Source organism: Falco rusticolus, chromosome 7 (assembly GCF_015220075.1).
Source record: "Falco rusticolus isolate bFalRus1 chromosome 7, bFalRus1.pri, whole genome shotgun sequence".
In the NCBI taxonomy this organism is placed as follows: Eukaryota; Metazoa; Chordata; class Aves; order Falconiformes; family Falconidae; genus Falco; species Falco rusticolus.
Genome location: NC_051193.1, coordinates 30,841,770 through 30,864,229, shown reverse-complemented (window position 1 = coordinate 30,864,229; position 22,460 = coordinate 30,841,770). Strand labels below are relative to the sequence as shown.

At 42.6% G+C, this 22,460-nt stretch overlaps 1 protein-coding gene across 1 annotated transcript in view; it reads right to left on the bottom strand.

The window, feature by feature from the left end:
• Positions 1-22,460, bottom strand: part of KCNH5 (potassium voltage-gated channel subfamily H member 5) — a 160,162-nt gene that overhangs the window by 118,407 nt on the left and 19,295 nt on the right. The window contains exons 3-4 of the mRNA XM_037396078.1: positions 20,216-20,322; positions 15,709-15,837 (exon numbers count right to left, since the gene is read on the bottom strand). Coding sequence (XP_037251975.1) covers positions 15,709-15,837; positions 20,216-20,322 — 236 coding nt within the window. The remainder of the gene's footprint in view (positions 1-15,708; positions 15,838-20,215; positions 20,323-22,460) is intronic.

Genomic DNA, 22,460 nt, shown 5'->3' with positions numbered 1-22,460 from the left:
AGCAAAGAAAATGCCAGGGGTTCAAGCAGTGTAGCACCTCAGTGTTAAGCAGGAAAACTGAAAATCCAAGTATCCACAGGAAGGAACTGCCTCCCCAAGAACACTGAAGGAGATGTTCAACATTCAGGTTAGCCAGGTATAACCTGGTATTTTACTACACAGCTGTGTACAGAATATCAAACAAGTTATGGACAGGAAATGGGTTCAGGAGAAGGTTTTACTTTTATTTAACTTGAATGCTAAGTAGGTGAAAACTGGGGGAAACATCAAATCTGAGAAACGATGTCAGGGACTTGAAAAGTTAAGGGAAGCCCAGGATTAGATAAAATGAAGAGCAGAGAACAGACAAGACAATAAAACTTCAAAAAAAATTTAGTTTGGCTTTTCAATTTGCTACATTTATATCACATTCACACAAATGCAAATCCATTTTTCATCAAGCAGCAATCAGAACATATCTAAATACCATGATACACCATCAGCACAGAACGAACCATTTGTGCCTGGCTATTTACATACGACCTCAAAAAGGTACATAAAAAATGCACTGGGAAAAGGTAAAAAATAGGAATATTATTAACTTTTCAAATCTAAACCTTAAATGTGCATTTCAGACACACTTCACGCTTCTCAAGCTTACAAGGGATATTCTATTAGGACCATGCATCTTCTGTATAAAGCAAGTTTAAGACAGACTATAGTGATCTGAGTATGAACTATGAATTTCTAGGAAAAAAATGTGTTTTTTCCTAATCCTGTGGTTCTTTTTCCTAATCATATACAAAACTGTGGCAGGAAGATAGCTTTAAGACAAAAATCAGAACTGTTGTTTATCTTTCTTAGCCAGTGATTTCAAAGAGCAAGTGAGCACAGCAGCAGCGTTGGGACTGCTCTGCCTCGACACTTCTCACAACTGCTGAGGCCACAGTGCATCCAGCCAACTGCTTTTGGCACCCTACAGCCATGCTGCAAGAACCAGGGGAAAAGAGCAGCTCTCCTCTGGGCAGGTGGTCACCCACCCCCAGACCCTGGGCAGGTACTCACCCAAACATGCACATGCTTACGGTGCTCTCCTCCCCTGACAGACACTTCCCTGTGGTCCATGGGGATGAATTCAGGCCAGTCCCCAAACTTTAGTTTGTCACCCTACCCCACCGAGCTGATAGAAAAGTGATGGAAAAGTGCTTGGCAAAGCCAAAACCAGCACAGCCAAACTGCTGGATTCAGTCCCAAACACCCTTATTTGTCACATTTCAGCTCTGTCAGCTACTCCAGCTCTCACAAGAACCTCATGAAGTTCAACAAGAAGTCCAAAGTACCTAAGGAAGTACAACCACACACACCAATACATGTTGGGGGCTCCCCAGCTGGAAAGCAGCTTGGCAGAAAATGAACTGGGGTTCCTGGTGGGCCAGGCTGAGCACAAGCCAGCAACATGCCTGTGTGGCAATGAAGGCAGCCAAGGGTACCGTTCGCATTAGACAAAGTATTGCCAGCAGGTCAAAGGAGGTGATCCTTCCCATCTACTCAGCACGGGAGAGGCCAGAACCTGGAGCGTTGTGTCTAACTCTGGGCTCCCCAGTACAAGGGAGACATGGACAAACTGAATAGTGTCCAACAAAGGGCCACAAAGATGAGTAAAGAGCATCTGGAGCACCTCTCCTACGAGGAAAGGCTGAAAGAGCTGGGATGGTTCAGCCTGGAGAACAGGCTTGGGCAGGGGGGGTGGGGGTGTGTGGGGGGGGGGGTGGGGGGGGGTGTGGGGGGGGGTGGGGGGGTGGGCGCGTGATCCTATTAATGTATATAAATACCTGAAGAGAAGGTGCAAAGAGGATGGACTCAGGCTCTTTTCAGTGGTGCCCAGTGACAGGGCCGGGGCAATGGGCACAAAACGAAACACAGGAGGTTCCTTCTGAACATCAGGAAACACTGTTACTGTGAAGGTGACCAAGCACTAGCACAAGTTGCCCGAAGATGTTGTGGAGTCTCCATCCTTCCTTGAAGATATTAAAAAACTGTATGGACATGGGCAGCTGGGGGGTTGGACAAGGTGACCTCCAGAAGTCTCTTCTAACCTCAACCATTCTGTGATTTCTGATGGCTGATGGTTAATGATTCAAGTTTTACTTTATTTTCTAAGGTTTAGGGAATTAATCAGTACAGTGATTAAATAAAAGAGTTGGAGAAGAGTCACGGACTGGCAATGATAGGGGATGGCTTCATATACTCTCTAGAAATCCTTTCCTATGGTGCTTCACAGGCTGAGAGATCCCACTCACCAAAACATGGGCTTCAAAAATGCCCCTCCTCTTACACATGCAAAACTGGTAAGAAACCCCTTGTCACCATCTTGGGCAAGAAAAACATCTGTTCTGCATTAGCCACATCTACAGAAAAGCCTGGGGGAAGTTGAGGAAGATGTACAACAAGGAGCTGGAGTAAGACACATACAAACAACAGCAATCTTTTTGCGGTTAAAATAAAAAGAAAGGAAAGAACTATGAGTTTTTCAAATACTCTCTTTCCACCTTGGTAAGATCATCAAGGTCATGTGAAAGAAAGCAGCCACATATTTTAGCATGCAGGGTTACCACTCTGCTCACATCTGGTCTGACCTCTTCTTTTCACAGAGCAAACCATTTCATCATGTCCTTTCTCCACCAAGACCAAAGCTTTGCTTTGTGCTAGCGCAGATCTTTTGCAAAAACCCTTCCAGCCTCATTTAGAGACTTCACATTTTCACTGTGAAGCCCATGATTCTAGACATTGGAAGTACAGAATACACCAACATGACTTTTTTCCTAATTCACCACAAAGTCCTGCATTATTCTACGTGCTCCAATCTATCCATCTGCAATAGCGTGAAAAAGTACCAAGTTCTTTTGTTTCCTATTTACAACCAAAGGGAATTAAAAACATAGCAACAGCAAGATGCTGGGGCATGAGTGGGAAGGTGAAAATGTATACAGGCTGCCTCACGTCTGAAATAATCTGTACAGGGTACATTTCTCCGTTTCTTGACCTTGTTGTAGACGAGGTAAGTTCAGAATTATATTTAAAACCAATGTGTATGTTTAAATAGACCAGGCAAAATTTGCATAGCTGCCTACTGCTGTCAATGTTTCTTCAAACAATTCTTTCCTTTCTTTTCCTCTACAGAGACTTGAAAAGAATGATAATTTGATCCCACGTATTAGTGGCCGCTTGTCCTCACAGACATTTTCAGTCTGGAAGGAGTGAAGGAGCAGAACAAATAGCAGGTGCAGGGGGGAGTGGGGACGTGGCGGGGGGGAACTCTGTGAGAAAATGCAACACTTCTGATTCTGTCTTCAGCTCAGCTGGATTGCATCTTTCTTCCCCAGCACCATTTGAAAAATAACATCCTGAACTTGCAACACTGTACTGAAATTCTTGCAAACAAAGTGAACATCATCAGATCACACACCAGATCAGGCCAGCAGCTGCTTCCTCTTACAAGAAGTTAAACTGGGTATTTCAGAGGAAGATGTTAACTACCTCAAATGGAAAAACTGTGGAATAACATACAGATAAAATGATTGGTTTTCCTGGTTCTTTTTAATTACTTTCTGATTCATGGACAAAACTGGAAGAATTTGTACCCCTGCTTTGAAAAAAAAAATCTCATAATCTGCATTCATTCTCATGATCCAAAACACGGGTCTGTTCTTAAGTAGGAGCCTAGCAAAACGTTTCCCTGTTCCTACCCATTACTCGAATTAAAATTCCTGCATTTTAAATAAACTGAAGATGCAGGTTTAACAATTCCATACAGTTACAAAAATAGGACATGAAGAAGGCAAGCATACTGATAGACATGAACTAGTCTCTGCCTTGGCCCAGCTGTAAGGCTGTCCTTCCAAGCATGCAACTTCTTAATTCCTCCATGAATTTCAGTCATAATTAAATATTTTACAACTACAAAACATTCTCCACATCTCTTGCTCTAATTAAGACTTCCAACTTCACAGCCCTCTGACTGTGGGGCTAACTGAGCCAGGGATGACTTGTGGCACACTTCATACAACAGCTGAGCCAAAGGTTTCTCTGAAGGGGGAAAAAAACCCAGAGTACTAAATTAAAAAAATAAATAAATTGGTATTTCTTTCAAACCTTAGACACTATGACATGACTTGAAGCTGTTAATGTTGTGCCTGGATGCCTGAGGGAGTGCAGGAGCACAGAAAGGAGGTAGGCAATAGTCAAGCAAAGCAGAGCACCCAAACACTTCCTTGGAGAGGGAAAAGCTTTCCAGATGGGTCTCTGATGCTCTCTCAGCCACTCACTAGGTCCATACACCACTACAGAAATTATGTGGCGTCCAAGGGGAACACAGTATTTCCAGCTTAGAACTTGATCCTACCATCCCTCCACTGTCAGAAAGTCCAAACGAGCTCACCTGAAACCCCTTATTCACCATAGCATGTACTTTTCCATCAGCTACTCTTCCAACAATAGTATTATGCCCACGCATCTTTCTTCCTGAGATTCTGAATCGGTCATTGTTTTATACTGGACAGCTGGGATAGGAACAGCTCTGCAGCAACTGCCCTCCTAACAGCTCTTCTCCAACACCACACTCACTGCTTACTCTGGGTTCAGGGACCTTCTGTGAGCCGCACTCTTGCATTGCCACAAGGAGCTCTCTCTCTGCCCTTCTGTTCACCAGTCTCCTTCCCATTAATACATCCTGCAGATCAATCCAGTACACAAACACTCATCCATCTCCAACACCCTCTCCCTCATCCTGCTGCCTTCTCTAAGGAGAAATGTCATCCAGGTCAAAGATGCTGTTGCAGTGTATGGCAGAGAATGAAAAGGACCAGGCTAAAAGATGTCCAAAGAAAGTCCAGCCAGAGAGGCTTCACCAAGCAGAAGTGATGCTGAAAGTGATGGGACAGAAACGAATCACTGTTTCCTAACGGCTATCTGGAGACAAAACCTTTTAATCCCTCTCATTTCTCCCAAAGTGAAAAAGCAGGCAGAGATTTGGTTAGACTCCATCAAAAACTGTGAACCACCTCACTGTGCTCCCACTCGCACCAAGGAGCGAGTCCCGGTGCCTGTCCCACAGGGACATTCCCACCAAGGCACCGGGTCAGAGCTGGGCAGTTCCCTCAGCCAGGGTGAAGTCCCTGCCCCGGCACAGGCTAGTGAGCAAAAAAGACTTGGGCTGTTTTGATCTACTAGTGCTTCAGCCACCTTCCCTGTACAAACCTCAGCAGTCAATAGCCCTACCCATCGCCTTCAAAGATAACAGCAAATATTTTCAAATGTAAGTATCCACAAATGAGAAGACTCTTCGAATTCTCCCCATAATTTCATTAGCAGTTGAAAATCCACAATCTCTCTGGAGTTTTGTAGAGGTCCAAATACAGATTTAGCCACCTAGCTAGCAGCCACACTGAAAAAAAATTAATTAAAATCTCTAGTTCATAAACTATACTATTTTAGAACTAAATTCGTACCTCAGAGTTTATGAAGAGTTCAAAATCTCAAGACGAGATATCAATGTTCTTTATAGTGCACTTGCTCTGGAAAATCTAGACATGACTAGCTCCCCCTAATAAAACATTACTGTAGCTCTACTGGGTTGCAATTAACCTTTTTGTCAAGGTTTGTCTGGTCTTAAAAGGATCAGAAATAATGATGGCTTTTAAATCAGTGTAACAGGGAACTATCCAGTATCTTAGACTGCAGTGAAAACACTTGGGTTAAGACAAATATTTTGCGGGAAAAACAACTGCAGAGGGTGATTTCAGCAATGCTCATGTTAATTCCCGCCTGCAGAAGTATAACGAACACCTCCAGACCATGGAAAGGTGGTTGTTCTCCTCCTTACGGAGGAGATAACATACAGAATGCTTAAATAATATATACTCCATGACTTACCTACAAAGGCAAAGAGCTAGCACTGCTCAGAGTTAGGCAGCACGGAATGCAATTGACAACACAGATCATCCTTTTGCATCTACAGTTAGCATCTACAAATCTCAACCATTTCTAGATATTCGGACAGTAAAATCATTACAATGGCTGGCTGTTTGCTCTTCATTGTAGGTGAAGTATGGCTGAAAGAGCTCAGGGCCTCTTCAAAAAAAAAAACAAAAAACAAAACGTCATCAGCCTGGGTTTGCTTTGTTAGAGAGAGAGGAATAAATGAGATTCCTGAATAAATAGAATAAGTCAAACAATGCTCAATCACTCCCACGATGCAGTAAAACAATTTACAGACTGAAGAATCACAGAGTCTATTCAAATGTAATTCAAAATATTAGGATACATTTCCTGATTTGAAATCCTGCGTTCCACTGTCTGATAACGACTGTACTCTTGGGATTATTTTTTTTACATCTGACCTCCATTCTTGATCAGCATTGTACCCCCAGTTACCACCCCCCCACTACAGCTATTGGGGAGCTCAAAATGGGTGGAGAATTAATGGGTAATATCTTGGGCATATCACTTCACCTCTCTGAGTTTCAGTTTCTTCTCCTCAAAATGAAGATAAGGCTAATGACCTACTTTGCAAGCCATTTTGAGATCTACTGATGAAAAATGCTAAGATTTATATACCACGAGACTACATTTAGTATACAATGCATTTTTAAATTTAATTCTGACATAGCCATAAATTTACAGTGCACAACTTCTTAAATTCCATGTTTCTGCAACTGAAGCTAAACCTTATGCACACACACAGGGCCACCAAGAACTTATTTCCCCATAAGTATATAAAAACAAGTGTAAATTTGGGGAAGAAAAAAGAAAAGACTAAGTCCTGTAAATGTCAGTCAACTGGCTTTTAGGAGTTTGTCAGATAGCAAAACGGTGCCATTCAGTGGCCAAGGAAAAAGGACTATACCAGCTCAGGGTCAAAAGGAAGGCAGCTGCTAGAATTAAAAAAACAGCATATAATAAAGCACACAGGGTGGGAAGAAAGAGGGACCTTGTGAGCATGTGAATGAGAAATTATGGTTAATGAGAATGGACGTGGAAAGCTAAAGACATATGGGAAAAATCCTTCCCTGGCTGGATTTATTACAGTAACAATGAAGTTTTTAAAGGACTCCCAGAGTACAATCAAAAGGCTTTCTGCACCCATATGCAGAAAGGGCGAACAGGCTGACCCCAGTAATTACAGGTTGCTCAGCTTGATCTCAGTGCCAGGCAAAATGCGAGAAAAGCTGATCTGAGTTTCAATACGTTTAATAAGAAAGAAAAGGAAAGGAACATAACAAATGGCTGTCAATACAAAATGATGTAAAATGCCCCACAATGTTAATTTCATTATTTTGTAAGAGTATAAATTTGGTTCAGGAAGACAGCCAAATGCCTTGACAGAACAAGCTGTAAGCCAAATACAATGGCCAGCCAGAGCCACACATATGTGTGATGTACGCCAGAGAGGCATGAGCCAGGGCAGCTCCCGGTACCAGTGCTCCCTTTCTGGGCATGGGCTGGGAAACAACAGGGACCATTGACTTGATGCAGCGGCTGCCCTTGGTTTTCTCCCACCTGCAGCCAAGGACCCAACAGCTCCCAAATCGGCACAGCCACAGTGCTCATCTCGTAACACCACCTCATCCTGGTGCTGCACTTGAACCACCTCAGAGCCACAGCCTGGCCAAATCCTCTTATACGCTACTCTTCACTGAACTGACACCGTGTGACACACTTGACAAAATATTAAGACTACACAGTGGAGGGGTCTGCAGCGGGTCTGCAGACAAGTTGGTTGACCTTGAAGACATAGTCGTGTACCCTTGAGACAGCCACAAATTGTCAGGTATGTAAACGGGATGTGAAAACCCGGAACTTAAAACCGCAGCATATGGGCATATACAGCAACAGCAAATAGCAAGCAAGAAGACGACAACAGAAAGCCTGTCAGGGTCTGACACATGTACTATCTAAGATACATAAGCAATATGACAAAGCAATAAAGAGCCATTTTGTCTGAACCCATCTACAATGATATGGTGTTTTTCAGTCTGTCTCGACTTGTGTCACCATAACAGTTTAGTAAATCATGGGTTAAATGGGTGAAGAACTTGCTACCTGGCAGATATCAAACAAGAAGTAGCAGAAAACAGTAAAACATTATTACCGAGCACTTTCTGGACAGGTCCCCTTCTATTCAGTCCTTTTCTCTATGGTTTAAAAGTCATTGTAAGATGACTGATAAAATGTCCAGATGACAAGAAGATTAGAGGAATGTTAAACAGCAGTGAGGACAGTCGTGCAAGATGATGTGCTTGATAACTGGGCATCTGCCCATTTATCTCCAGCGTGGGAGTGGGAAATGTCCCTAGCAAAGAACAGTTCTGAAAAGGATCCAGAGGTCTTAGTAGATGAGCACGTGGTTTGCTTTGGCTAAGTCACCTGCTCCTTGGATATACAACAGCAAGAGCTAGGCTTGGAGAGGCTAAGCAATGGCAATATTGAGAAGTTAGCTGTGAACTCACCTGGCTACAATACTGGCCACAAAAACTGACTGGGGAACTGGAGGCTGAAGTCCGTGCCACCACAGTTTCATCCCTACTGCTGCTGATGAGCTGAATTAAAGTGCAGGTAAGTGTCTGTGCATCTGCCATCACCAGATGTATTGGGTCTGGCTGAGCCCCGTAGCAGCCCTCCTGGTGCTGTGCTCACACTGGCAGCTGGAAAGGTGGTGGTAACACACGGGTGTTTTGCCCGCTGCTGAGCGGTGCTGGCACAGCACCAAGGCTGGCCCTCCAGCCTTCCCTGCGCCTCACTGGCAGGCTGGGGGTGGGCAAGGGCTTGGGAGTGGACACAGCCAGGACAGCTGACCCCAAGTGACCAGTGACATCATTCCATACCATATGGCATCTGCTCAGATCTAAGTGCTACGAGAAAGGAGAAGGACAGGGGGGCATCCATTATTTATGATGTTTATCTTTTGGAGCAACCACTACAGATACTGATGAAGCCCTACCTCCCGGGAATGGCCGAGCATCACCTGCTGATGGGAAGTAGAGAGTAACATCTTCTGTTTTCCTTTGCTTCCATGCACGCAACTTTTGCTATTGCTTTATGTTGACCCACAAGGTTTTTTTCCATCTTATTTTCTCCCCTTTGTTCTGCTGAGGAGGAGAGTGGGAATCGCTCTGTGGGTACCTGGAGTCCAGCCAAGGTCAACCCCGTACACCAGACCTCCAAATTCAGGCTGGACAGAGGTTTAAGGAGCTCAGCTCATTCAGTTTATCATAAGAAGGTGGAGCGATGACTTGATTATATGTGTAAATGCCTTAATGGGACTTTTTTAGCAAGTAGAAAAAATGCGTAAGAAGATGCCACTGCAAGAAGCTGAAGCCACGTTACTTTAAATATGACACTTTTTTAAAGCCAAAAGTGTAATGAAAAAGCCAAAGAAATACGAAGGAATGTTGTGGACCCTTGGGCTTTTCAGACTTTTAAATCAATACTGGATGTTTGTCTGGAGGGGATGGTTTAGTTACACAAAAGTTAACGGGTTCAGCAGAGGAGTAACTTTAGTGAAATGTGATGCCCTGTGATATACCGATTACACTCCTAAATATCTCAACTATATTTACACTTATTATTACATATATGGTTTATGAATGTTCAGTTTTCTACATAGAAAGGGTATCAATCTACAAACAGTTACTGCTTCAAAGATCAACATCCAGTTTAATTCAATCTCTCACAGGGTAAGATTTGATTTCAATAGGATTTCTTTTTCATTGCACTTTAGCTTCTAGAAATTTACAGGCAGTTAATGTGCACTGTGGGTTGTTGATGGAGCACACAAAGGCCTCAAAAGGCAATACTCGATTCAGAAAAGTACTTTATTTCTGTGAAGGAAAACAAACAGCCCTGGATATGGAAATTCTCTCTTCTTCATCATGGTGGGTCTCTGACAGCAGCAAAGCAAGCAAAGGGGGATAGAAATAAAGCCTTGAAGAAGGACCTCTAGGAGCAATGAAAACAGAGAGGAAACTCCTTGTGACTGTTCAGCCTTTGCAGTGTCTTCTAGAAGCGCCACAGCACGTCACTAAAGACAGTAACTACAGGAACAGGAGTGAAGTGACCTCGGAAAGTTTTCCTGGTTACTAGCAAGCTGTGCTCATCCAAAATGGATGGTTTCAAATACCAAGAGACTGCATCATAGCATCATTCCTCTGAGCTGTCTACTCTTGGCACTAGAAGCCTACCTGGTGTCCTGGCAAATGACCACTTCTCTTTACACACACAGAGCCTCAAAGTCCTTTCTCAAGGCCCAGATGTCCTTGGATGCTGCATTCCAGACCCAGAGGAGGACGGAGAGATGGAGGTGATCTCCTTGGTGCCTGAAGGCACTGGGGGTGAAACTCTGCAGATCAGAGCAATAGGAAGCAGCGCCAGAACAAGTCGGTCTCCACAGCACCAAGACCCTTGTTATTACAGCCATGGAAAACTGCAATAAAAACATGGCAAGGGTATCCAAATTCTGACCTGCTAAATTACTGCTGTGGATTACCGTCAAGGTGATGTATTTAACAGGGTACGCTGTGCTTCAGCTAAAGGTAGAAACCTCATTTTCATGCTCTAATCCCTCTACCCACTTCTATTATCACCAGGATTGATACCCCCTCAAGAAAAAAAAAGTTCCCATGTGCAACTAGTTATATATGCTTAATAACTTGCACTTATTAAAGATAAAAAAGGATCAGAATTATAGGCTTAGCAAGGATTAGCCAGCAAAAGTGCGTATTTCTGCAACTACCACACTTTTTATAGCCCTGTCACACTCTGAGATAGAGTTGTATCATTATATAGAGTTATATAACCATAAAGAGTTATATCACTGGAAGCATTACAGCATTGTCCCAGACACTCTTGATTATCAAAGTCTGGATCCATCAAGTGGAAAAAAAACCACCCAAGTTCAGGATACTGCTGTGCCATCTCCTGATCCCATCTGTCAACAGCACACAGTCCTGAGCTGTGGGGGCCTCATTAACTCATCTTTGCATCCTAATTCAGCGTCCCATCAGTACTCACCAGAACTTCCCAATGACTTCCAGCAGCTGAAAAGCTTGATATTTCACTCAAGAGACTCAAGATAACCAGTAAGAATCCTAGCTGAAAAAAAATTCCAAGTTTACCTAGAGGCCACTTTTTCTTCTTCACTGATGACACAAAGGGAATAAAGCCATTGCACAACTAGGTGAAACTCCGCTTTTGGCCAAAAAAAAAAATGCCAGTTTTTTTCTAGCCTTAAACTTTCAGTTTGCTATAATCTACAACACTCCTGGCTTCAAATGATGTTAACATTTTAAGTGGCCCTATTTGCCCTTCAAATAGCTAGGGCTCAGAAAAATGACTTCATTTTTTTCTGACAAATAAACATAAGATTATTACCACTGTGTGTCTTTGGAGGGACTGAAAGTCTTTAGATGTTTTTAAAAGGCCATTGGGTAAAGACAGAATAAAAGCACAGCAAGCTGATAAAAAGCACCCAGCTGTGACCCTACAATGGTACAAACATAAAAAGAAAGATTCTTTGGGTTTTATCCTCTGGAAGAAAACACAATATGACCATTCATATGCTTGTAATGACCTTCCACCTCTGCTGTGCTAGACATTCAGCCAGGACACCTGGGGATCTGACCCTCCACCACCACAGGCAGGATCTACTGCTTGGTACTGAATCCAGATCAGACAAATGTTCACGTTACCAAAGAGAAGCAGGAGAAGGAAAGAAAGAGAGACCAGACAAACAGCACAGCTCCTTCACCGGAAAATAAGGCATTGTCCCAGTCACTACCAAGTGTGGCCATCATCTCCTGTGACATCATCTCTGCTGCCACTAATTCTCACACCTCTTCTTCCACACTGCCACCATCCACAGCTCACCCAGCAAGCCAGTAAGGAGCCCAGGCACTACAAACCATAAAGCAAGTCAACAGAGGGTGTTCTCCCTACCCTCCAGACTTGTTGATGGCACCTGCACCCAGGTGGCTGACATTTCCTTCCATTATTATCTTCACTGCTTCTACTTTAGATGCTGGGTTTTAGTTTGGGTTTGTTTGTTTATGGGGTGTGGGTGTGGGGTGCATTTGGCTTTTTGTTGTTGTTTTGTTTTTCAGTGGCTGTTTATTTTTCATTTGGTTGGGGTTGGTTTGGTGGGGTTTTTTGTTGGGTTTTTTTTTTTTTTTTTTTTTTTTTTACATTTTCACATGGTTAGACACTTTAAGTAATTTTCCATTTACAAGGAATCAGCAGTACTTCTTGGTCACTGTTACAGTGCTATACATCATAGGTCTCCCACGCATTGCCCAGTGATAACAGATGCCAGCACAGGTAACAAGAAAACAAGTCAGTCAAGTCTTTAGTGTCGAACTGCCCATACCCTCTCAGAAAAGAAGTCTTTTGATCCCTGCCTTTATATTTTATCAGAGGAAGGTCGGTTTTAAATATCCCTTTTCTCCAGTCTTGCTTTAAGTCCAATAAGTTTTAACAGCTTTCTGGACTGCAACAAATTCACAGTCTCCTGGGTGACCCAGGAAAATTTTTCATTACTTTTACTCCCTCCTGCAAGCAAAGCCCCCTCCTCCTCTCTGACGGTATTAATACACAGCAAACAGCGAGCACACAGGTAAGTAGTGTCACAGTGCCCCAGACCTCTCTAACTCCCCTCACTCACACAGGGCTAGTCCCCATGACGCCAACTGTATTTTTTGTACTGAGCCTGTAAACAAGCATGTTTTTGAGCCTCTATCAGAGAAAAATAAATCCCAACTCTCCCTTGCAATGTGCTTTGTAGTAAGACAACTATTTTCTTTTATTTGTATGTCCTGTTTTCACAAATACAACAAGCTTCTCAACACTTCTGAGCAGTTCTGCATCCTCAGCACCTGGGTACCACTCCCTGCCCCCTGAAACTGCTGCTCCCTTGCAAGATCTACATGGGATGCTGACCGCACTGCAGCCACCAGAAGCAGATCTGGCAAACCCAACCATTTATTTCCAGGAGCCAGGACACACAGACACCCTGCAGTGTAGATACACCCATTGTTATGATTTAAAAAACAAATCCTTGTACCTCATAGGAGTGTGATATACTGAAGCTTCACAACAAAGCAACATACCTTCGAACAGTGCAGAATATATTGGTACAGAGATTATTGCATAATGGCATCAATATTTTATTTCTGTTGAATTTTTTATCTCAGATTTACTGCTCCCATAAGTAATAGACAGTAACTCATCTGCATCATAATTATTTATGTATTATGTATTGCATGGTCCTGGTAGAATTTCTGAAGCAAAATCCTTCTTTTAAAAGGGAAAAAAAAATAGCCCTTTCAATGACAAGTCCCAGCACTCAACAGCAGTATTTTACCAAAATACTTTTTACAAAAGTTTGAATTTTCTCTACTAAATTGTAATGTATATGTTTACCAATCTCATAATTCAAAAAGAAAGTGGCCTGACAACTTCTAAGCACATTGTAATGTTATCTGCAGGGACAATGAATTATGCACCTCTCCTAGCACTATGTCTGACAAAACAACACTGAGATCCCAGTGCCCTGGGATCTCGCAGATCCACCCAGTTGACACACAAAGGGTAATGCAACAGTGCTGTTTCCCCATCCCTGTAGTAAAATGGTGCAAATATTTGAATTTTTTTTATATGAAGAATATAAAAGAGAAGTCCTAATTTCTGCAAAAGCAGCAGAAAAATTGGGTCAGTGGTGTGTAATCATGGAGCTTGTTGGACATATCAATGTTAACCAATGCTCTAATCAAATGACCTTAAGCAAATTCTTAAGACTCCAATCATACACCTTAAAGGCACTTGAGAGACTGTACTGCTTTCTGCGATGTTTCGTTTCAAGGTTTGTGGAAACAAACCTCTCTGGCTGCCGACAACAATATTTTGCAATGCTCGTCGCCAATACCTGGCATTTTAACTAATGGTACCCTTCACTGGGGAACAGCAGTACACAAGTTACGCACTTCACAGCTATTGCTCTTTCCCATAGGAACATTATTGTTCCTATAATGGATGCCGGGTGGATTCTGCTCCTCCACCACAAGATGGGGAGGAGGAGAGCTCAGTCCCCTCAGCACACCCCTGCCTCCCCAGGGAAGGCAGCAGAATACAAATCTCCCAGGCCAAGAATCCAAAGGAGGCAACATTCATCATTTCTACATTTGGGAGCCACCTCCAATGTTTTCCCTGTCCTACCGCAGCCACGCGCTCCTCAGTGCAACTACATACTGTGGGAAGTGGGGTAGAGCCAGCGAAAGGGGGGGAGGGTTGAGGGTTGGTTCCATGTGAGATACATCTCAGTCCCCCCGCACAAAGCATCAAATAGGTAATCCTACAAGAAGATCCTTGCAAAGACTGTTTTTCTTCCCTTTATGAGTTCCTACTACGTATTATATACACTGCAGCAAGCAGCCAGTCTGATGCCTTCAGACCTCTACAACTGAAGTCCTTTCAATTAACTAGCATTTATCCTAAAAAAAAAAAGATTATTTCCAGGCAGAAGAATTCCACGTTAAAGAGCTGAAAGTGAAATAAAGGAACATTTGCAGTTTGCCAGCTAAATTGGAGAGGCAATAGAGCTTACAATGGCTGAGAAGGTATTCCTGTATCAGGATCTTAGGACTTCAAGGATAATATACCCTCCAGACAAAAAAGTTCTTATATTTGGCATTAGCCCAAAGAGAGGCTTTTTGGTTTATTTTAAGTCTGTCTTTACAAATCTACTTTTCAGTTACACAAACACCTATAGTAAGCGTTAACTAGATCATAAGAAATTAGTTCAAAACCTGTTTGCATTCAAATGACACCAAGTTTATCCTAAAGAAGACAGCTTAGAGCACACGTTGCTCTCAGTGAGAAAACAAGCCTTTCTAAACATGCAGTGAAAAATATAGCAAGGAAATAATCATCAGAAGGCAACTTCCAAGAGAAGATAGGATGTGGCTGCTGTGGCATAAATGCCCTTCTTTATGTAAGCATGCATTATTTTACCCAAAGCAATAAACAAGTGAACCTGACACAAGACATACACCTTATAACCAAAGCAGAGGATACTCCTAGATCCTCTCCACCTTTCCCCCCCCAATTCTCTCTTGTGCCAAGCTGCGGGTCTGGCCATGGGTCGTTAGGTGATGACAGCATGGTGCATCTCAACACACATCACCACCAGCAGCTGTGAAGTAACACGTGTGAGGTCCACTGCCATGCAGTCACCATTGCCGACCAATAACAAAGGATCCAAACAGGCTGTTTCTTTTGCACTTCATCTCCAAGAGTAAGAAAGTGAGGAAATATCAACACCTCAGCACAAAGAAACTGAAATTACTTTTTTCTGAACAGAAGATGCCAGCCCCTTAGGAGAAAGGTCTCACAAAACAACACAGTAATGACTCAAAACTATGTCATTTTTAGCAAATGCCAGCCGTGAAATTACAAAGGAAAAGGAAGGCTTATGACTCTGGCAAAATGTTATTAGGGAATTTGTACTTGTGGTGATTTGTCTTTTATTTTTAAGCAATAATATAGGAGAGCGGCATTGAAACTCTTGATTCTGAATTGTCTGAATTCAAGACACAGATCACAGGCACAACATTCCTGCCACAGGACTGAGCTCAAGCATGTACTTTATAATTTACAAAAAATAATAGTGTATTTCATATTTACCTTTTGTTGAATCATCTTCAATCGGTTGTTTGAACAAAGTGATATCCTTAAAAGTGCACAAGAACAAAACCACTTTTTCATGCTCATTTCTTATAGGTGCAATTTGCATGTAGAACCAAACTGGGGTTCCTAAAGCAGAGAAAAAGGTGAAATTGGACTGTAGTGCAGCACAAACTTTCCCCAACCTATACACAGAATATTTCATTATTTATATGTTAATATAACACACATGTAGTTTAGGACCATATCTCAATATTTCTACATCTTCCAGATCTTTCAATTTTACCTCTGCAAAGGAAAACAACATATTCTCATTTTTACAGCTTCATTAATCTAATCAGGTGATAAGCAGAGACAGGATGTTTCATAAATCTCCATTCTGAAATAAAACATATTATTCTTCCTCTCTTGTTCTTTTTTTTCCCCCGGCACATCTCACAAACTTAGTGCCTGCAAGGTAGGAAGGCAAGAAAAAAAACCAAAAACTGATGGATGGTATCTTTGATTCCTTCTTCGTAATATGGATAACATTGAGCGATCAAATCCAAAACTGATGGAGTATACTGTCAAATGCTCAAAATTTGATTTAACTCCGTTATTTAAGAGGACCTGAGCTAATGCAGACATAGCCTCTGATGTCCTATCAGGACAAATCAGGAGATCAGATTTCCTTTTTGTGTTTCAGGTCATACTCTCCACTTCCTCATTGTCCTGCCCAGTGGAGCACTCTCACAACGCAGTTATCTCTATTGAGCTTTTGAAAGAAATACAAAATATTCTTCAAATCCTACCACTCAACAAATAAACATCAAAAAAATGTCTACAGTGTTGGAGTGGTTAGCACAGCTTTTGGTAAATCCTCACTGTTCACACAGGGCTCCTGCCGGTGCTCAAGAGCTGAAACTGGTCTTGTTTCCTCCTCAGCTGAAACGCACATGGCAGTCCTCTATGAACATGCAGATCTGCTGTGTGAGGGTCGAAATCCTAAAAGACTTCAAGCAATTTGCTTTGAAGCATCCTATTCAACTGCAAGGATATGAATATCAGAGATGCTTTCCATCCTGCAAAGCTCCATGCCCATGGCTGTGTCCCCTTCCTCCCAAAATTGCACCTACATACAGTGCACTATAAATACCTTCACAGCCAGCTAATTACCTCCAGGATTTGATGTGCTTTCAGCCAGTTGACATAATGGCTTTTCTCCTGAGCTCCTGAATGCCAGCCTGTGAGCTGACACAGAGACAAGCTGCTTACCCACTGTTATCCCACAGGCATCACTGGGTCACCCAAACCTCCTCTAATGCACCACATCCGAGAGCTGTGCCAGGAACTGCAGGATAGATGCCCAGAGGGCAATGAAACCCATTTGGACTAGGACTACTGGGGGAAGGTTAAAATCCACAAGTGTTCATGACAGAATTCAGTATTACTGAACTGGGATTAAACCAGTAACTCACCAGCAGTAAACCAGAGAAGTGGGAGAGATGGGGGACTGCTTTTTGTGATAATTCCAAAGCCATTATGCTGATTAGTTGATTATCTCAATTCCCAGTTGCTAGCCCAAGATAAAAGACTCTTTCATAAGCTCTAAAACAGAGTGCTGCAGCTCTCCAGAGTAATACCATACTTGCACTTACACCTGGCAACTCATTGACAACTTTTGAAAGGCTCTAAAAGTAAGTAGGCAAAATAACCTGTTCAACAGCACTGATAAAAATCAAACACAGAGGCAAAGTGGCTACTGCTGTAGAAGCAGCAATTTGGGCAAAAGCAGGCAAAGACATTTCCTGAGTATTACCATATATACACATATATATGCATGCCCAACGTGGTTGCTGAATAGTTTGGTGGGCAGACCTGAGGACTATAGATGAGGGAATTCAGTAAAGCAGAAGAAAGCTGTAGCAAACTTTCAGGTCTGAACCTGAAACCTGCAAGCTGGGATAAAATGTCAAGGGGGCATGTGAAGTCAGCAGTCATGTGGGTGCTGCCAGAGAACATCAGCTCCTAAAGATCACCTCTGTGGCAAAGGAAAGAAGGATGGGAAAGCAACCTGCAAATCTCAAAATCTCCCTCTGCCAAAAGCATAAGGGGGGGGTGGGGGTTAGTGCAGGGCAGAGATTGTACCACATCAAAAATACACAGCACCTCTGGACATACAGTTTGAAAAGATGGGTGGGAGGGGGCTCTGAGAGCATTGCAAGCCCCATTCAGGGTCTCTGCAGGTGACAAACACAAGCCCTTCCACAAAGTAACTGCCTACATCTTGCAGAAGTGTCTTCATATCAACAGATAACTATTATTTCTTTATCTGTTCCAATATTTGCCTGGAGGATAAAGCAGGCAGTTTCTTGAAGGACTTTCTTCCACAAGGCTCAGAGTATGATAAATGGAAGCAAACCCTGGGCAAACCAGCTGCTGAACTGCAGCCAAGAGGTGAACCTATAAGCATTAGCAAGAGGTTGAAGTTTTGGGCTTTGCGTGATGGAGAAGAAAGCTGGCAACAGATGTTAAGGATGGGAACTGACTCAAGCCTGAAAAGAAATAAGAGTACTTTTCCATAAAGTCGTTCTGTAATCTTGCATAACTTACGGAAAGGACAGGCTTGGAGATCTGGGCAAAGGTGAAGATTTTATTAAGGCAGCTGCAGCTCAATAAATCTCTAAAGCATCATCAAGCTCCAGCAGACAATCCACAAGCCAAAGCAAAAAGCCGCTGGCTTGTTACAGAAAAGCCACCAAGAGAAGGCTTACCTCTTTTCATACTTAAAAAAAGTAGAAAGGAATTTAGTTCAGGACTGGCCCATGCTAAAGCAGGGGCTGCCAGCCCAGTTAATAACAGAAGTGAGGATCAGGGAGAGCACTGGGTCTCTGGGATCCTCTTAGGAAATCACACGGACAGAGGGCATGGCAGTGCTGGGCACCAGCACAGGCAAAGATACCCAACACAGGTCTGCCCTGGGAAATTCCTCCAATTCGAGGGGGAGTCCAGGTGACCTGCACAGGGAGTGGGCAGAGAAGCAGAAAACCTAGAGAACAGACGCATTCCCATGCTGAGGCACTGAAAAGAGGTCCTTTGGAGGGCTGTCCCAGGCACCTACAGAAACAGCTGGACTTCAGAGCTGCTCTTGCTTCTCTTTTTAATTAAAGTGTTGGCTAAAATGCTTTGAAGCAGGCAGAATTGGAGAAATCTAAAGACATTTCCCTACTGTTTAAGTGCACATACAGGAAGATTTAGTCTAAAAAGGGAAAGTGGAAGTAAAGCATTGATTCAAGAAGACAAGGTTTATGATGAAAGGTTTATGTGAGTTTGCAGTGAAATGGGGCAGTCAGGCACAGGTAGCTCTTTCCTGAGGCACACCATTACCTTCCCTCAGCCACAGCATGCAAAAGAAACCTCCAGCCTCCATCCCAGCACCAAAGTCCATGGGGGTGGGGTGGGGGGAGGCATGGCCCTGGCTACTGGGCTCCAGGCAGCTGAACCAGGGGGAAAGCTCCCCAGCCCCACAGGACCTGCACCTGTACTGGGCAATGGAAGTCAAATGGAAGAAAACATCTCCATCAAGATTGCTCTTGGCTTGTGTTTGACGTGCCCACAGACCCAGTCAACTAGACTCATTCTGCTCAGGGTAGAGGAACCAGCTTTTCTGGAGCATGTTTCATGTGATAGTTTTGGCTCACTGCCTTGGGAAGATGACCTGCGCCAGTAGAGGAGGCTGCTCATCTGCCCTGACAACAGCATGGAATTCAACCGCCAGCCCAGGAGAAATGTTCACATTGCACAAGCCCAGCGTGAGACCACACAACAGTGTGGTTTTGCTTAATATGTGCTATTACATTGATAAGTCAGAAGTAGTACTACCCACATACATGGCAGGACAGAAAATGTGACCGGAGTGACTCGTGGTTAAGACAAAATAAAGAAAATCCTCTCTGGTTCTGGCAACCTCCTGTAAACTCAATGCCACCAAGAGGAAGGGACTTAGGTCCCACATCTCATTAAGTTACGAAATTCCCTGGTTTTCTAATTAATCCTTGAGTTTTATGCCAAATCTAGTACTCCTACCAGAGCTCATACGTGTTTGTTTACACACCACAGAAGCATCTTGACACTGCTGGGAGCATCCACTCACGGCAATCACGGTCTGAGTTCTCACTTGTGGAGACATGGGGGTGTTTCCTGAGGGATGTGGGGGAACCTCATTCAGGATTTCTTTTCACTTAACCCAGTCGGTTTCCCTTCAGGGAAACAATCCTCAAAACTAAATATATTTTGGAAAGGAGGAGTCAGACTAGAGGCAGCAGGGAACAACTACTATTCTTGGCCACCTGAACACCTGCCCTGAAAACAGAGCGCTCTTTTTGAGCTGTGGCAACCAAAACACCTGTTTCTTCTCTAAATCTTGCCCCAAATTTACCCATATGTCAAAATAAAAATTTATTTTAGTTTATTATATACTTTAAATATCTTTTATCACTCCCAACACCATACAGAAGTATATACATACTGTTTTTCTTGTAGAGGAGAATTTCAAAGCAGTTTGACTCATAGTTGTCGAAGGTCTGTCTGACTTTTTCAATGGTCTTCTTGTCTGTCAGTTCACCATACATAAAACTGAAAAAGAAAAAAGGTTTCTCTTTTTTTTCTAAAAAAACAACCAGATGTTGCAGCCACCTTAAACAGCATAAGCATTGGAGATGCTATTAACTGTCATTTACCAAAGTTTAATGATGATTTACACTTCATTTAAATATTTAGCATGTCAAAAGGAAACCTACAGCAGTGAGTAACTATGACCACCTTTTTACTGTAAACGACAACAAATAAATCTACTGTAACATCTCATTAAGTGCTCTTCTGAGCATATCTTTAAGGATATGTGGTTAGAAAAAGAGCCAATAGCCTATAAAACCATTATTGACACAGATGCAGGCCATGACAATATTGCTGTCAAAACAAAGCAAGCTGAACAAAACCTCTAAAACCTCCTAAATTTTGTTTAATCCCCTTGAAAAGGCTTCTGGAAGAGGAATAGAAGCTACTACAGGTAAAGGCTGTTGGCTGAATTGATGGTTACAAACCTAGTCTTGTCAAGATGCATCTGGGACAATGAGATAATCAGAATCCTTTTACCAAATACTGGCAAACAGAGGTGGGATTTAACCAGTAAGAACTGATGACTGTAATGCTCTGAAAACCCCGCACAGAAAGCAAGTGTATGAGTTGTCCCAGTGTAGCCATGTCTGCACTACTACCAAACATAACAAAATTCACCCTCATTTTCCTTAATGTATGCCACTTTTCTTTATTATTTTGATGAAAATTGGAAAACATTAAAATGCTTTTGAAGACTCATCCCTCTCCAGGCCAAGAATATCAAAATGTAATTTTAACTCTGTTACTTCTTGCTACTTGATCATCTCATCTTTGCATTCTTTTCCAGGTCAGACCTTCAGCTGATGTAAGAAACCCCAACCCCTGACCTTACTTTTGAAAGCCTTTTTAAGAACAGCCAGGCTTTTATTGTCGTGCTTCCCTGGATTAAAAATAAACAAAGACCACTCTGTGCAAATTCCCAATTACAGAACTGAAGGAAAATGGAACATGGGATAAAAGCTTTCAGACACTTGGATGAATATACTTTTAATTGATCAGACTTTTTTTTCCCCCTCCCATTTTCTTTGTCCACAAACAGTTTGAGCTTCAGCTGAAACGTACAAGACAACCCTGAGAATATGAAAGAGAAAAGCTATTGCTGCCTCTGTGGTTTCAATGCAGCCTCTCTTTTATTGATCAACAGACCTCCAAAGGTTCAATAAACATTTATTTTATGTCTACTGTTCTGAAAGAAACAATAAAACAGCATAGTGGTTAGTGACTTGGAAAGCATTAAAATACTCAATGAAGGCCAGATCATGAATCCTTTCTTTACACTGCCAACCAAGGGAGGTAAGGGGGCTGCTCCCAGGGGCTGCCCCGCGTGGGTGATGGAGGCAGACACAGGGCATCAGAGTGACTGCAACATCTGTAGGTCACTACAGGTCCTTTTTCACTGGTAACACAGGGAGAGCTATTGATAGACAGCACACCGTGACTGTTACCTTTGGGACAGCAGTGTAACGGAGATGCCACTACAGCGACTGACATCAGGAAATGGTTTTACCAGGGCACAAAGTTTCATACAGGTACTGCTTATCATTAACATACACGGCCGTCTTTAGGAAATGCAAAACACAGCCTACTGCTCATTTCCAAATGACCCGCCTTTCTTTCCTGAGTTCAGCTGATAACCTTTAATACATTGATACATGATATGATGGGGGGGGGGAAGAGTTTGATCATTAATTGTTTTCAATTATGCCTTTTTTTTAATGCACTGATGAGGTACAGCAGATCACTCTCCTGTCTGCAAAACAAAATAAGAGCTGATAGTTTTCACGCAGCCTGCTGTGCAACTGAATTATCTTTTTTGTTTTCTTGATATTTTAAACAATGTTTCTCTTAGTCCTGAAGGAAAAAATAACAAAAATTTGTTAAAGTGCTTGACTTTACACAGCTTATAATATAGATAGTCATCATTAATTAGCATTAAAATGACAAATCATACTTGGCGTTCAGAGTGGTGGACAATACCAGTTAGCACTGCTAAACAGGATAAATCAACTTTATGTTTTAAATGAAAGCCAGTTTGTTATTGGAGTAAACCTGTAACACTCAAATCTTGCATTATTTTCACACATAAAGAGACATTT